Below are 16,823 nucleotides of genomic sequence, written 5' to 3'. Positions count from 1 at the left end.
CAGTGTATTTTTGCCTCGGGTGGGGAAATGAACATGCTGGTACAGCGTGGGCATTCTAACTCTCAGGTTTGCCCTGCTCGCCTGCTCTATTGTCATGCACAAGCCCACAATTGCTGAACTTCTCATCACTGATGACATCACTGCCACTGATGATGTCACAATGCCTATGACATCACTGATGATGTCACAATGACCCTGACATCATCAGTGATGTCATAAGATGATTTTGGTCAATAATGCTGGCACTGATGATGCTGCCTCACGTGCAGCTCGGCTGCTGCGTCGCCTCGCCTGCTCCATTGGCATGTGCAGTGCACAATTGCCCAACTTCGCATTACTGGTGACATCACTGTCACTGATGATGTCACAATGCCTATGACATCAGTGCCTATGACTACATCAGTGATGTCATGATGATGATTTGGTCAATAATGATGTCACTGATGACATCACTGATGTCATAGACATTGTGACATCATCAGTGAGGCAAACATAGAAACAAACATTGCCCACTTGCTCCCTTTTATATAAAGGAGAATGTTAATTATTGTGCATTGTCCCGCAAATAAATAAATAAAAGATTTTTAAAGTAACACAAATGTACTTTTACTCAAGTACTTTTAAATAGGCTACTTTTTTTACTCTTACTTGAGTAATTTCCTGGACTGGTAATTTCACTTGTACTTGAGTTAATCTTCACTAAAGTAACACTATTTATTTGTACTTGAGTAGGATTTATCAGTACTCTTTCCAGTTTCCACCTCTGGTGAAAACAACATGAGCAACATCTGAGATCTAAGCCTTTAAAACACATGCTGTCTGATTTCAGATGGAACAACTTCAGATGTCCTCAAAGTACAATATTGAAATATCATCAGCACATTATTAAATATGATGTCTGACCTGAGTGTCTTCAGTCTGCAGTGTGGACCCTCCAGACCGGCAGAGAGCAGCTTCACTCCTGAATGCAGCTTATATCCTGTAAACACATCTCCCTCCAAAATCAGGTTGCTGTGACTCAGGTCCAGCTCTCTCAGATGGGAGGGGTTGGACTTCAGAGCTGAGGCCAGGATTTCACAGTCAGTCTCTGACAAGTTGCAGCCCCTTAATCTGAATAAAGGATACAGGAGGAGATGGACTTCAGAGCTGAGACCAGGGCTTGAGAGCTGAGGTCTCTGAGCGTTCAAAGTTGGAAACTCTGTTTACAGATGTAGCCTAATGTAAAATATCAAAACAGAGCTGAGACTATAGACCAGAACTGCGTCGCGTCTTCAAGCGCCCAGCTCCAAGGCCGCGCCCCTTTTTAGGGGAAACCCACCATAGTAAACGACGGTACAAGAAGCCGAAACCACTTCAAACAAACAATTTAAAACAGTTTAATTTGATAGAGATATGCCGAAGAGTTGCTGTGTTGTTATAGTTTCACTAACAATAAAAAAAAAAAAAAAAAAAGGTCTGCGATAGGGTAGGCGCATAGGCGTGACACCGTCAATGTGGACGATGCATGTAACCTGGTGGAAACTGGATACAGTGTTCATATAAGGCAAGTACCTCGTGTCGATGTATCTTGCGCATTCTATGGCCGGCCGAGTTGAAATATATTGTCATGTCATGGTGTCTTTAGGTCATTTATAAAGGAAATGAATTCTGTTATTTTTCTATAGATGTTTTGGGTACTGCTATTTTACATTGAAGTCAACGCGAGTGGCTTGTGTTATCCCCTAAAAAGGGGCGCGGCCTTCAAGTTTTGCAAATTACCCGGATGTGCTGTTCTGGTCTATGCAAGTAAAACTTATAAAGCATTTACAACTACTACTACTACTACTACTACTACTACTACTAATGATGACTACAATAATTGAGGCAGTTTGGTTCAAATTCTGGTAACACAGTTCCGCCTGACACCATTAGACACAGATTTTGTTTGGGTTTAGTTAATTTTATGGTTTACAGCCTACCACATTAAATTATAACTTTCTGAGTCATATTTTCCTGTTTGTCGGATCGTTCATGTCACTCTCTGTAATTCTGATATTTCTCACATGAGCTGAAGGCAGGAGAAGACGAGGGGGATCTTTCATAGATATTAAACCAATAAAGAGTTGAACTCGACTAAAGAATGAAACTCAAGAAACAACTGATCTGCTCAGTAACGGAATATAAAACTGAACCTGGAACAGTAATGTCTTTACTCTGTTACAGGAAAAAGTAATGTGATTACAGTAATGTAATGTAATTATTAGTAATGTGTGACACATTACTTTATAACATGTTAAGCCACTGCTATGTAGAACAACAGTTCATATTCTGTATGTTTGAGGAACTATATCTTTACTTAAATTCTGATGTGTCAGGTATAAAGTGGTTGTCAATATCTATAAGTATCAATACTAAACATTTTAAACAATACTCCAACAGTATCGATACCAGCAGTGCTTTCTCTTGATGAAAAATTAAACATACTACAGACTTGTCTCTCCCTATATTGGTGGGTATATTACTTCAACAAGCTAAAAGTGTTGTGATAGGCTGATGACTAGAGCAGGGGACAGGGGTAATCTTCTGTCTTGTGATAGGCTAATCTCTCGAGACAGACTTTCGACTTGCATCAGAAATCTGTCGGCAGGCTCCGTCAAAAGGGGTGTAACAGCACTCGCAGGCATGCTGCGCTTTACCCGATTAAAGTGCACGTGACCGGTGTGTAGTCAAAACTGACCATTTTCAGCGTATAGGAAGTTGCTACTTGGTACTTGCTACTAGCAACGAGCTAGAGTTGTTATTGTTGTTTCATAGCGACGGACGGATTTGAGAGTGACACGCAGGGAGCGGAAAAGAAATGGTGGTCTCGACCTAGTTTCAAGATGAAGACCAGACACGCTGCCTCACATCATATGTATCTAGTGTGACGACAAGTGTAATCCTAGTGTGATGTCCGCTGTGACGCGTGTCTCATCACCCCATCCTCAACAGCCAATCAGCCCCTCAACTTGCCAATATGACGTTGGTAATGTCGTCAATGCCGAGGCTATGACGTGGCAGTACTTATAGCCATGCTCAGCGTGTCATCGTCCTCTTTCCCTGATCCTTCTCCTCCATGGTCGCTGTACCTGAGCTGATCGCATCCCATTCTCTGAAGCTGTGTTTCGCCCCACCCACCTCCCCAGTCCACCACCAATGTCTTGACTCCTGAAGAATCCCCTACGGGGGGGATTCTCTATCCTAGTCCGAGCAGATGCCCTCCTCTCTCACCTCAAGAAGAGAGGCATCTTACCACGGAGTCATTATGCCAAAGAACTAGTTGCCATGCTGCCATGCCATCAGAATTAGTTGCCATGCCGTTTCATGCCATAGATCTTATCGCCATGCCATTCTTGAATAAAGCTTGCTTGTTAATTCTACCCTCTGGTCTCTCATGATTGAAATGCATTAATGGGCAGAGCCGGTCGGTTGGAGCCAATGGTAGAGCTTGCAGGGAGCGGAAAGGGATTTTCTTGCGCTGCCGACCGCGCCTCATGAGTTCCTGTTACACCACATTGAAATGGGGCTGCCCCCAGAGGTTAGATTTTTTTTCTCTCCCACCAATGGGTTCCCAGTTGTTTGTGTTTCATTAGTCTCGCTAGCCAGCCTCCTCTCCCTTCCCTGAGTAGGGAGGGGAGGCTGGCTCATTGTAGAACACACGCTAACGTTAGCTACCAAGCTAACGCTAACGAAACAGATACAGTCAATGGAAACAGCACTGCAGCACTACTAGACAAACAAGCAGACTTACCAAATACATAGACGCCAAGACAAGTTTCCAATACATGTCAGAATAAAATATAAAACTGTCTGACAGGGGGAGAAAGAGCATAACTGACTTCCGCCTGACTTCCTCCAAAACACCGTAAGTGACTGAATTCAGTCAACACAAAAACATACCGTAGGGCCTAATGGGGGAGAAAAAACGTATTTATTCTAATAACCGCTCCCGGCTGTTAACTCATTGAGTGCCAGCCACTTTTGGAGAACGGACGCTCCCAGTGCCAGAGTTTCAGAGCGTTTTCAGTGATTTCTCGAGGCCCACAGAATATTGTGTGATATTACTATGTAAACACCGAACACGCAAAAAGAACAAGGAGACTGCATTGTATCATCAGCAAAAAAAAGTTTATTGATACCATTTTCCGTTCTTTAGTTATCAGCCGGAGAAGATAGGTCAAAAACAGCAAAAACAGGCATTTCCATCTAGAAGCTGAGATATTCAGCCTTTTGTGAAATGCAGCATTTCAAGCACATTCACTGACTCTAGCTAATATTTTCTGATGTAGTGACGTGGTGTAGTTGTGTGCTGCCCTGCGTGCCCCACCCCCCTCTCCCCCTCTCAGCTGCAAACTCCTCCCCACACTAGTAACACACAGCCTCACGCACCCAGCGTCTATTTTCGGAGTGCTTTTTGTGCGCCGCCTCCCAGGCAGCGCGACAAGGAAATGCCAACCCGGACTGCAGGGAAAGGTTTGGCACTCCGGCGTCGGGTGCTGCCTTTCTGGCGGCTAATCGTGTGAAGAAACTATGCAGACAGACAGACAGAGGCAGAGGAGCTCAGTTGTGTGCGCGGATTGACTGATGTTGGCAGGCACCGTCAGTTGCAGCCAGAGCAATCTACATGGCTCTGGGCTGCAGCATGAGCGGTTTCTCTTTCATCACAGGGCTTTTTCAGGCTGTATTCCGGACATTTCTCTAATCTGGAGAGCACTGTCGCCACCTGATGAGTCCGTAAAATAGGTTATACAGCTTCAATAGCTACAATATTTGTACAGGACATACATAAGGCTTTGATCCACGTCCCACCGTCAAAAACGGCAATTGACGACAGCTATCGTCTTTGGCACTCTACGTTACTAATTACTTTGACGACAGGCGTCGTCATTGGCACTGAATGAGTTAAGGGAAGACCGGCGCTTATATGCAAAATTGACCCCCTGCGGTTATTGGAGACTCGGCGGCAATTGGGGAGAAGGCCCCTATTAGAAGTTTTACGGTATGCATTTTGTGGGCCTAGCCGAACTGGTTGCAGAAAGTGATTCAGCAGCCATAGAAATATGGATGACCTGGATGCCTTCTCCACGTATTTCAAAGGTTTCCCAGCAACAGACAGGTTATCTTACACAAATAAGCTACTGTATATCTTTCGATGGGGTGAGGTTTCCTGACCAGTACTCGCTGTCAGGATTGGTCTTGGATCAAACTACATCGCCAAAGTTGCACTGCCGGACATCTTCATATTCCTAGTTGGAAAGCCCAGCGCCTATACGGCACAAGACGTCATTTTCCCTTATTCCGGGGATCTCTAGTTTCGGTTTCTGGTACCACGATGCGTGCGCAACTGCAGTGACATAACCCTGTGACGTCCACTCCAAATTGCTCTATATGCTGATGACTAGAGCAGGGTTAAACTGCTGTGTTCTCTCAAGCCCCTTTCACACAGTCTGTGAAAGCCGTGAATGTTGTGGGATTATTAAGACTTCCTCCTGTGTGAAAGTCACAAATGCGGAGTGGTGGATAATTTTGTTATGCCTTTCGTTCCACCGGTGAAGGTAGTCATAGCCCCGAATCGACGTCTGTCTGAAGGGTACCCGTGGGAAGACGGATCGAAGCTCAGCTCTCATTAAAATAAATTACAGGGGAAACTACCTCACACAGCAATAACAAGGGTAAAGATTTAAATGAAAGTAAAAAGCCTATGCAATCCATGACTGCAACAGGGGCGCCAGGAAGAATGCTCCGTACCTACAGTTTATGAGTAAGTAGGTTAGGCTATTTTATGCTCAAACGATGTTGACATTAGTAGGCAAAACTCTCTACCTCACGGTGAGAGAAGAGAAGATCACTCATCATTTGAAGGCAGCTTAGTTGTTGCATGCTGCTGAGCTGCGCATATTGATGAGAACGCTGGCAGGGGGGGAAATCGATACAATTCTCAAACAAATCATTGGACCAAACCTGAGGGATTTGATGTAGAGAAATCATCAGAAACTAAAAGGAAAAGCTCAGAACCAAAATGTGTTGCGGGGGAACACATTTCCACTTTAAAGAGTGCATCAATCAAACCCCGCCACTCTCGCATTTACTGTAGTTGAGCCGAGCATGTATATATATTTTTTTCCCAGATCTTTTTTTATCGCATTTTTATCGCCCATTAGTGCAAATTTAATTTGTTTATCCTGGTTGGTGCTCCACCCTCTGCCGATCTGGGGAGAGCTGAAACTGGATCCATGCTTCCTTCGAGACATGGGCAGTAGCCAGCCACTTCTTTTCACCTGACATTGGAAGCTTCACCGGTAGGACATAGCACGTGGGTGGATCACACTATTCCAACGAGTTCCCCTCGCTCTGAACAGGCGCCCCAAACGACCAGAGGAGGCACCACTTCAGTGACCAGGATATTGCATGTTTTTGGTGAGGGGTTCCTATATGAAGGAAACCCCCAGGGGGCCCTTTTGACGACCCCACCCGGGCGGTGGGCACTCGAGGACATGCGGACGGGCACGCACTCTTTCAGCGCTCACAGCGTCCCAGGTGGGAATCGAACCCAGGACCTTCTAGCTGTGAGGCGACAGCGCTACCACTGCTCCACCGTGCCCCCGTCGAGCCGAGCATGTCAAACCACAACGCAGTTTTATCCATGGTTATGATGTCCTTCGCCTGTATCTTCTTTGTCTCAAATCTGTGTTGAAAATGTGACCAAATTCACCAGCAACTTTAATGGATTACCAGTTTCCGCGTTGTCGGCATATTTGGGTGAGCTCTCGTCTTTTCTCTTTGATCTTTTTAACGACCAGCTGCACTGTTGACAGTTGTTGCGCATGCAGGCGATGTTTGGTGGTTTCATTCATCATACAGTAGCCTACGCTATAACCTACACATGAAAATATTAATTTAGGCTACTTAATAGGAGGAGCTGCGTGGAAATGTAATTTGAGCCTAATAGGCTACAACTCAAATTGTGCTGAGATGGGATTATTTTCACCGGACTTGGTGACCAGCATCATTTTAATTTGTCAGGCTTTGATTAATTGTAATAACGGAAACTCAGCACCCATGGTTCACGCCTCATTTCAATCCGGGAGGGGTGGATGCTATCTGAAAGCATAGAAATATGGCGGGGCTGCTTGGTTCTGTGTGAAAGCAATTTCTGTGGCAACACTGCCGGGGTTGCAGGCCTTCTGAAAGGCAATATTGCGGGATCTGTGTGTGAAAGTGGCTATAGGCTGATGACTAGAGCAGGGGTAATCTGCTGTGTTGTGATAGGCTGATGACTACAGCAGGGCTAATCTGTTGTGTTGTGATAGGCTGATGATTAGAGCAGGGTTAATCTGCTCTGTTCTGATGACTAGAGCAGGGGAAATATGTTGTGTTGTGATAGGCTGATGTACAGCAGGGGTAATCTGATGTAGAGCAAAGTTTTTAATTTGATTAATTAGGCCTAGATTATGGAGAAATGTGCGTCTGTCTGTCCACTGTTTACTTTTATATGCCTCTTGATATGTTGCCCCCCAAACCCCTCCCCCCCCCCCCCCCCCCCCGTATCAAAAATGGTATCGAGCAGGGGTTTTCAAAGTCTGAGACTGTGGGCCTCCCCCCAGACAAAGCTTGGAATAAGGAGCCCCGCTTGCTCAATTCTTGGATGCCTATATTGGATCATGATTATGTTATTTGATCCCATAGACACTCAACAGTTAAGCCAAAGGCCTGATATTGCTGTTTGACATACTACACCAAATACATAAATACTGTACATGTCTGTCTGATGGCATTTATTAGTTCTGACTCTGGCAAAGTGGTCTTTAAATAACAACTAATGTAATATATTTTTATTTCCGTTCACTGAACCTCCCTTGAAACTGCTTGGAGCCCCCCTGAGGAGGCCCCCTCCTACTTTGAAAACCTCTGGTATAGAGTATCGATATTTTCCTTGGTATCAGTGTCGAAGTTAGGAATTCTAGTATCGTGACAACCCTAGTATAAATTTCAGTCTACACCACACATGGGCAAAATTCGGCCCCAGGGGCCGGCCCCTGTAATCCGGCCCCCAACGTTCTCAAAGAAAAACAAAACAACACCCAAAAACTCAATAAAAGGCAGAATTGTGTTAGTAAATCCCATCTGCTACAGCCATTGGATTTGTATCACTATGTATATAATATTGGGGAATTAACAAGAGAAATGCCCAATCACAGTGAAAATCAGTAGTGTTGGCATGTATAATGTTCAATGTCCTCTTCGGTTACTTTATGTATAAGACAGTATGGCCCTTTGGAAAAAAAATCGACACTGTTGGTATTCACAATCACATCAGGACTAACCGAGCCTTCCTGCAGTTCCTCACAGCTGGGATCAGTCTCAGTCGTCGGCTCTGTGATATGTTGTAGGCCTCCAGGTCCAACACATCTAGAACTTCCTCTGACATCTCTAGCATGTAGGCCAAAGCTGAGCACTGGATCTCAGAGAGTTCATCCACTGATCTGTTCTCTGACTTCAGGACCTGTAGGATCTGCTGATGTACTGACTTGTCATTCATCTCCACCAAACAGTGGAAGATGTTGATGCTTCTGGCAGGAGAGATATTGGAGATGGCCATCTCCTTCAGGTGGTTGATGGCTCTCTGGATGCTGTCTGGTCTGCTCTCTGTCTGACCCAGCAAGCCTCGTAAGGGTTTCTGGCTGGACTCTAGTGAGAGGCCATGAAGGAAGCGGACAAAGAGGTCCAGGTGGCCATTTTCACTCTCCAGGGATTTGTCCATGGCTGTCTGCAGAAAGACATCGAGGGAGTGTCCACTGTCTTCAGATCTAACCAAACATTTTCCCAGGAATGTCTCCAGTACCTTCTCATCCATGTTTGTGTGACAGTGGAACATGTAGACAGCAGCCAGAAACTCCTGAATGCTCAGATGGACAAAAGAGTACACCATCTCTTGGTACAGCCCACACTCCTCCTCTTTAAAGATCTGTGTGAACACTCCTGAGTACACTGATGCTGCTCTGGTATCAATGCCACACTCTCTCAGGTCGGCTTCATAGAAGATCAGGTTGCCTTTCTCCAGTTGCTCAAAAGCCACTTTTGCCAGAGAGAGAATCATCTTGCTGGTCTCTTCAGTCCAGTGTGCATATGTCTCAGCTCTCCCATGATACTTGACATTCCCCCGTTTGGACTGAACCACCAGGAATTGGATGTACATCTCAGTCAGGGTCTTGGGCATCTTTCCTGTCTCACTGGTTTTCCACACAGACTCCAGAACCATAGCAGTGATCCAGCAGAAGACTGGGATGTAGCACATGATGTGGAGGGTACGTGAAGCCTTGATGTGGGAGATGATTCTGCTGGCCTGCTCCTCTGTGAATTTCTTCCCATCACTGAATCTCTTCGTGAAGTACTCTTCCTTCTGTGGGGCAGTGAAGCCTCTCACCTCTGTAACCACGTCAATGCACTCAGGAGGGATCTGATTGGCTGCTCCAGGTCGTGTGGTCATCCAGAGGCGAGCAAGGGGAAGCAGTTCCCCCCTGATGAGGTTTGTCAGCAGCACATCCACTGAGGCCGGCTCTGTGACATCAGTCAGGATCTCATTCTGGAAGTCTAGAGGAGGTCGACACTCATCCAGACCGTCAAAGATGAACACAACCTGGAACTCGTCAAAACTGCAGATTCCTGCTTCTTTGATTGCAGGAAAGAAGCGATGAAGAAGTCCCACCAAGCTGAAGTTTTTCCCTTTCAGCAGATTCAGCTCTCTGAATGTGAACAGAAATATGAACTGTATATCCTGGTTGGCTTTGTCTTCAGCCCAGTCCAGGGTGAACTTTTGTGTTAAGACTGTTTTCCCAATGCCAGCCACTCCCATTGTCATCAATGTTCTGGTTGGTTTAACTCTTCCAGGTAAGGGTTTAAAGATGTCTTCACATCTTATTGTTGTTTCTGATCTTGCTGGGTTCCAGGATGCTTCTTCAATCTGTCTGATCTCATGTTCACAATTTACCTCTCCACTCGCTCCCACTGTGAGGTAAAGCATTGTGAAGATCTGGTTCAGAAGTGTTGGGTTTCCTCCTGCTTTAGCAATCCCCTCAACCAGATACTGCAACTTATCTATGAGTTTGGATTTGTGTTGACGTTGACACACAGCATCACAAGTTTCTGAAAGAACAAACAACAAATGGAATCAATGAGAGTTGAATAATATTACACATTAATAATTTATACATTCCCAACTCCATGGACTATACTCAGTTCATTACTGGTGGGTGGACAAGCAGGTCCTGACTGGGTGTAAGGTATAACGTAGCTGTTTTAGAATCATTTAACCAGGAGTTTTATGCAACCTGATTCCTTAAAGCAGGGATTCCAAAAGTGTGGTGCACACACCGCTGGGGGTGTGTGAGCTGCCTCTAGGCTATAGGGCAAGATGAAAAATGTAATACTTTGTTATTTAATTTTTTTTTGGAGTGGGATTTTTCATTAAATAAAACACATTTTTTAAATGTCCTTTGTAAAATGTACCTTTAAGATTTTAATATTGGAATTTAAAACAAGGGTAGCACTTGACAATAAGGGTACATTAATTAACAGTCAGGTAATGCTTAAAGGATGGGTTTACCGATGGGGAATATGAATATATATTAATTCTTAAAAAATCTTAAATTTCGAATCCGTTGAAATTTTTGAAATTGCTTGTTCACAGCCAGAGAAAAAAAAAAAAAAAAAAAAATGGGCCAGGTGACGCGTTTCGACGCGAAACGCGTCACCTGGCCCAATTTTTTTTTTTTTTTTTTCATTAATTTTTTTCTCTGGCTGTGAACAAGCAATTTCAAAAATTTCAACGGATTCGAAATTTAAGATTTTTTAAGAATTAATATATATTCATATTCCCCATCGGTAAACCCATCCTTTAATAATGCTTAACTAACCCTTAGGCTTAATTAACTCTAACCCTAATTAACCATAACCATAACATTAGGTAACCCTAAAGTATTAAATAATGTATAAATGAATACTTAGTTAACATGAACACCAGTTAATGATGACTAGGCATTTGTTAACTCTTAATTAATTTATTAAACATTAACTAACCCTTAATTAATCTATTGTTATTGTAAAGTGTTACCAAAATGGGTAATTATGTGAGGCTGGTTTCCCTGCTCTTACAGCAGTGAAGACTAAATATGTGCAAATACTGGATGCTGCTGAGAAAGATGAGGCTTAAACTGTCTTCACTTGCACAAACAACAGAGAGCTTTGTGCAAAGATGCAGGCCCACCATCACATTAATATTGTACAGATTTTCCAGAATAGTATAGTATACCATATAGTATTTGAACTATCCATTCCATATAAAATGAAGACGTTTTGGGATCATTAAATTCGTTAATCTTGTAAAATAAAAGTCGAGTTGTTTTCTTGAAGGAAACTAGCTCAAACAAAAGGCTCTGTCTTGTATTTACATAGTAGTTTTGATTGGCTGATCGGCTTTTGTTTACATTCCTGCCACAGCGTGGAGATTTCACAAGGAATGCCAGCTGTAACGTTAGTTTTTCCCGTGAAACACTAACACTGTGTATGATCTTGTTGGATTAAGGAAGATTCTTTAAACGTTATCTGCGAGTGCGGTCCGGGCGCAGAACACAGACAGAAACATTATGGGACTTACTTAGCCTATGGCTGCAGCAGTGTGAAGCAGTTTCTGGCTTCCTCCTTGGTGAGTAATCATGAGCCCTAAAGTTACATTTTGTTTCTGTTTTAGGACTGTGCGAACATCTAGTTATGGATAGATGTGTGTTTTAGGCCATAGACTGTATAATATAAATGTTTTAGCACGTTTTGGCGTGAGCAGTAGTCGAATAGTAACAAAGAAAGAAGCGCTGCCGCCATTTTGGCCCGAATATCGACTCTTTTTGCGTGGTGTCATTGTCATGGGTGTCTCCAAAATGGCAGGTCTCTTGTGTGCGATTGTCGCTCTCCAGCGCTTCTTATCAATAAGTTCTTTGGCGGGACATAAACCATAGATTACTCGCCTATTTTCAGATCAACTGTAACAATCAATGAGGGGAAACATTGTGGGTAAACTACCCACCTCTGTATTTACTGCTAGCATGATACCCCCATCACACATCTCTTGTTGAGATCAAAGGAAAACAGCTTTAGCGTGCTAGCGAGACCTGCTAGCCACGGTGTGTGTGTGTGTGTGTTTTATTTTTGTTCAGCAGCTTCTGAACTCCCTTATCAAATATTTATTCATATTATATATCCTATTATTATTATTATTATTATTATTATTATTATTATATGAATGAAACCTTTATTGCCACTCACGGAATTTTTTCTGCACAAGGAGCCCAAAAAGGACATAATAGGCACACATGTAATAATAATTACAATAATCCAGATGAGAAGTGATAAAAGCATGGATACCTCAAAATTAGACCACGTGTACCCCATTTGATAAGATTTTTGCTTTCAGATGTTTTATTACAGAACGTGTATGAATGTGTATCATATAATAACGATATGAGCCTGTGTCTGTATCATATAATAACAATATGAGCCTGTGTCTCTGTATCATATAATATGAGCCTGTCTCTGTATCATATAATAACAATATGAGCCTGTGTCTTTGTATCATATATATGAGCCTGTCTCTGTATCATATAATAACGATATGAGTCTGTGGGCCCTATCTTCGTACAGGCGATATCCCCTATTACCGCTTGTGCACCTGTTTGCGCGTGCCTTAACGGAGGCAAGATAACAGTCGGCCTTGCACATTTGTCCAGGTGGTATGCCGAGTTTTGCACCACCGCCCAGCAGCAAAAAAAAGCATCCCCACCTCACGGGAGCATAATTGTAATGATTTATACAGAAACATAACTGTTTAAAAATGATATAATTGTTTGGGTAGACGTGACCTCCCTGTTTTTTTATTAAAACAGCCATACTCGCGGGTGAGCATAATTTATCACAACAACGGGCACCACCACAGCTTAGAGGCGTGCCAAATTGACTGTATATATTATCCTTCTTATCCCATAACGACACCATCACATCACCTACCTGTTAAAAACATCTGAGTTTTGATGCAATTCGGGTTATTTTGTTGACTGGGGTGGGACAATAGAAACGTGTTTGCAGCGGGTAAACGGCGGAGACAAAAGAAAAGATTGGAGGATTTACAGTGGATTAAAACTCGACTCGTGCCAAGGCTTGTGCCAGATCGGCTGTGATACCAACGACGCTCCGGGTTATAGCAGGTGAAGGTGAATAGCCTAATGCAAGTAGGCTACAATGTACAAGTTTTCTCAATTAATTTACCATAACCCCTCCTTGCGATGTGATAAAAGTTTCTCAGTGAATTATAGTTGATTTCCTCACCAAATAATCTGCTGGTTACCCATTTTTAGCAGCAGAATTTGATGTCCTGGTGTGGAACGTCCGTGCGTAATGACATTTCTGCGCTGCGCACCACGGAGATTATGGTGCACGATCAGCGCAGCCAGTGTTTTTGCGCCTAGGACGTGCTTTTCAAAGCTCTTAGCGCAAAGTAATTGCGCGCTGCTGACGATAGGATAATGCCATCTATCCCCACATTTTAGCGCTGAAACGCCTGCTTTGGCATGTGGCACGCCTATGCCCAGTACAATTATAACAGGCATGCGCTTGTGAACGCCCCCAATTTGCATTGCGCACGGCGTTAAACAAGCGCAAATGCTAAATTACCGCTTTTGGGAAGATAGGGCCCCGTCTCTCTGTATCATATAATAATGATATGAGCCTGTGTCTCTGTATCATAATAAATATATGAGCCTTGTCTCTATAATGATATGAGCCTGTGTCTCTGTATCATAATAACAATATGAGCCTTGTCTCTGTATCATAATAACAATAACGATATGAGCCTGTGTCTCTGTATCATATAATAAATATATGAGCCTGTGTGTGGCAAAAATAAGCTCTTTAGATGCACGGTGCCCTGATGCCCCGTCTGCCTCTGTTCCAGCCCGTTGCGCAGCTGGATCTCATTCAATACTGCATCAGTTTCAAAGATTTCTGCTCGAATTAGTTAGTTAAACATAAAAAAGTAAAAAGAAAATAGTCCAGGTTGAAAGATAATTACATTCTCCTTTAAAGGATAAGTGTTTGTTTAAGCATTGCTTGCTGTCACCAAATCATATGAAAATAACAAAAAATGAATTTGTTTTGCTACAAGTCTGGTCCATGTAGTGTTCAGTGCAGCCATAGAACCCCACTGTATTGAAAACCATTAAAAAGCCGTCACAGAGCCATGCTGCTGCTCTGCAGCAAATTACATCATCATTTATCACAATACCTTTGGGTTCTGAGCTGCTGTTTAACCAACGCTCCACTAGATCTTTCCGCTTCATCTTCAGTAGAATCTTCTTGGTCACCTCCAGAGTCTCTCCGGTGTAGGTCTGGGTCATCTCATCCACTGTGTCCACCCTGTCTGCTTTCTCCAACAGGCGCTTTTTGATGGCCGGGAAACCCAGACTGCCAGGCTGCTGCAGGAACCACTTGAACCTCTTGAACTGTTCGTCTTCTAAATCATCCAGCACTTCCAAGAGCCTCTGTTTATCCATCGCCACCTTTGCATCCTGGTAAAATCACAGTAAATAGTAAAATCCAAGAACAATTAAACAATGAATAAAAAAAGTCAAACCCAAGAACAATTAAACAATACAAAAAAAGTGCACTTAATGCAAAAATCTCTACATACATAATTTGCAGTAGTTACAACAGTGTAACTACACAATCTAAATCCAAAGTCTACAAACACAATATATTTTCAGGATACAAGGTGTGTGTGATGGTCGCAATACCTTCTGCTCATCTGGTCCTGGTGACCTGGGACCTGTCTCTCCAGGGCACAGCAGGGGGTCTGTCTCTCCAGAAGAGTGTTCATTTGATCTGACATTTTCAGGAGACCGCGGGAGAGAGAGTTCTCCAGGTGTGCCTCCCTCTACCTGCACAGACAACCAACAAGAGAAACAGAACAACTATTTACTTCACTATCCTATCCTATAATAAGAATGAGAAGTGTCTGCGTGTGAGCAGAATTCTGGCCAGCCACGTGCCGTTTAGTGAAGTGAAGTGCGCAGGCGTCGACCAGGAAGGTCGCTTGTTGCAGTAGCTCGTTCGTTTTCGTGCTCTTTGTACTGTATTTATATTATTAACATCGCTCTTTTTCTAACACTTAACGTGTGTATATATTGTGTAAATAGTGTATCCGTCAGTAACCATGTGGTTCAGAGGAATTTTTACCGTATTTTTGACCTGTTTACTCCTCGCGGAATGTTTCGCATGGGGACATCAGCTGGAGCCTACACATGGGGCTATTGTTTACAGCAGGGAACAGCTGATGGCGCTACGCTCGCCGGCCGGCGAGGTGGTATCGGTGCTGCTGATTCCGGAGGAATTAACAAGAAACGCACGGCGTGGAAGGAGGGGAAGAGGCAGAAGAGCGAGGCAGAGAAAAAACGAAGCAAGGAGGGAACGTAGGAGATTCAAGCCAAGTCTCCCCTCTCTGATTATGGGCAACGTAAGATCGTTAGCGAATAAGATGGAGGAACTAACAGGACTGGCGAGGACACAGAGAGAATTTCGGGAGTGCAGCTTAATGTGCTTCACGGAATCCTGGCTAAACAAAGATATCCCGGACTCTAATGCATCAATTGACGGATTCCAAACGATACGAGCAGATCGGGACAGCACCCTGTGTGGTAAGAGGAAAGGAGGTGGGCTTGCCATTCTCGTAAACAACAGATGGTGCAACCCGGCTCATATCAGCATTAAAGAACGCTTGTGCTCACCGGACACTGAGCTTTTAGCTGTAGGACTACGGCCATATTATTTGCCAAGGGAGTATTCTCATGTGATTGTTGTGGCAATTTATATCCCCCCTTCCGCTAATCCGACAGCAGCGTGTGACACTATCCACAACGCCATTGCTGGTCTACAGACTAGGCATCCGAGTGCATTGATACTGATATCAGGGGATTTTAATCACGTGACTATGGCAAAGACACTGCCTAACTTTAAACAGTACGTGAGCTGTAGCACTAGGGGCGACAGAACAATAGACTTGATGTATGCAAATGTGAGGGATGCTTACTCCTCGTCACCCCTCCCCCCGCTTGGCCGCTCCGACCACAATCTAGTCTCCCTCAGATCCAGATATACCCCGAGGGTGAAAACACTGCCTGTGACCTCTAGGACAGTGAGGGTATGGTCTGAGGAAGGAACGGAGGCTCTTAGAGCCTGTTTTGAGATAACAGACTGGCAGGCACTCTGTGACCCACATGGTGAAGATATCGACGGGATCACTGAGTGCATTACGGACTACATTAACTTTTGTGTGGATTGCAACATACCCACAAAGGAAATAAAATGTTTCCCGAATAATAAACCTTGGGTTACTAAAGACATCAAGGCCATTCTGAACGCCAAGAAAAGAGCGTTTAGGTCGGGGGACAGAGATAGGATCCGAGCCATCCAGGGGGAACTGAAAGCGAGCATTAAAGTGGCTAAAGAATGCTACAGGTCGAAGCTTGAGGCAAAGCTCCAGCAAAACAGCATGAGGGAGGTGTGGAGAGGTGTGAAAGCCATTACTGGCTTTAACCAAGCGGGGGTGGGGGGGTGGAGGGGGGGGGTTGATCGGGCCAACGAATTGAATTTGTTTTTCAATAGATTTGATACGGCTGGCCCGGGGGCCCCCTCCCCCGACTCCCCTGACTGCAGTACACAAACAGCAGCCCCCGCCACACGGCTCTCAGCCCCCTCTCTCTCCCTCT

General features: G+C 44.1%; 1 protein-coding gene across 1 annotated transcript; it reads right to left on the bottom strand.

The window, feature by feature from the left end:
- Positions 1-2,038: 2,038 nt before the first annotated feature.
- Positions 2,039-14,612, bottom strand: LOC310792194 (NLR family CARD domain-containing protein 3-like; the record flags this gene model as incomplete). The annotated part of the gene is made up of 4 exons (XM_083653923.1): positions 2,039-2,047; positions 8,366-8,588; positions 8,943-10,161; positions 14,345-14,612. The coding sequence occupies 4 exons, from the start codon at positions 14,610-14,612 to the stop codon at positions 2,039-2,041; spliced, it is 1,719 nt and encodes a 572-aa protein (XP_083510049.1).
- Positions 14,613-16,823: the final 2,211 nt, after the last annotated feature.

Source organism: Poromitra crassiceps (assembly GCF_964638095.1).
Source record: "Poromitra crassiceps genome assembly, chromosome: 17".
NCBI lineage: Eukaryota > Metazoa > Chordata > Actinopteri > Beryciformes > Melamphaidae > Poromitra > Poromitra crassiceps.
The sequence above is the reverse complement of the archived record's forward strand: the minus strand, read 5'-3'. Positions and strand labels throughout refer to the sequence as shown.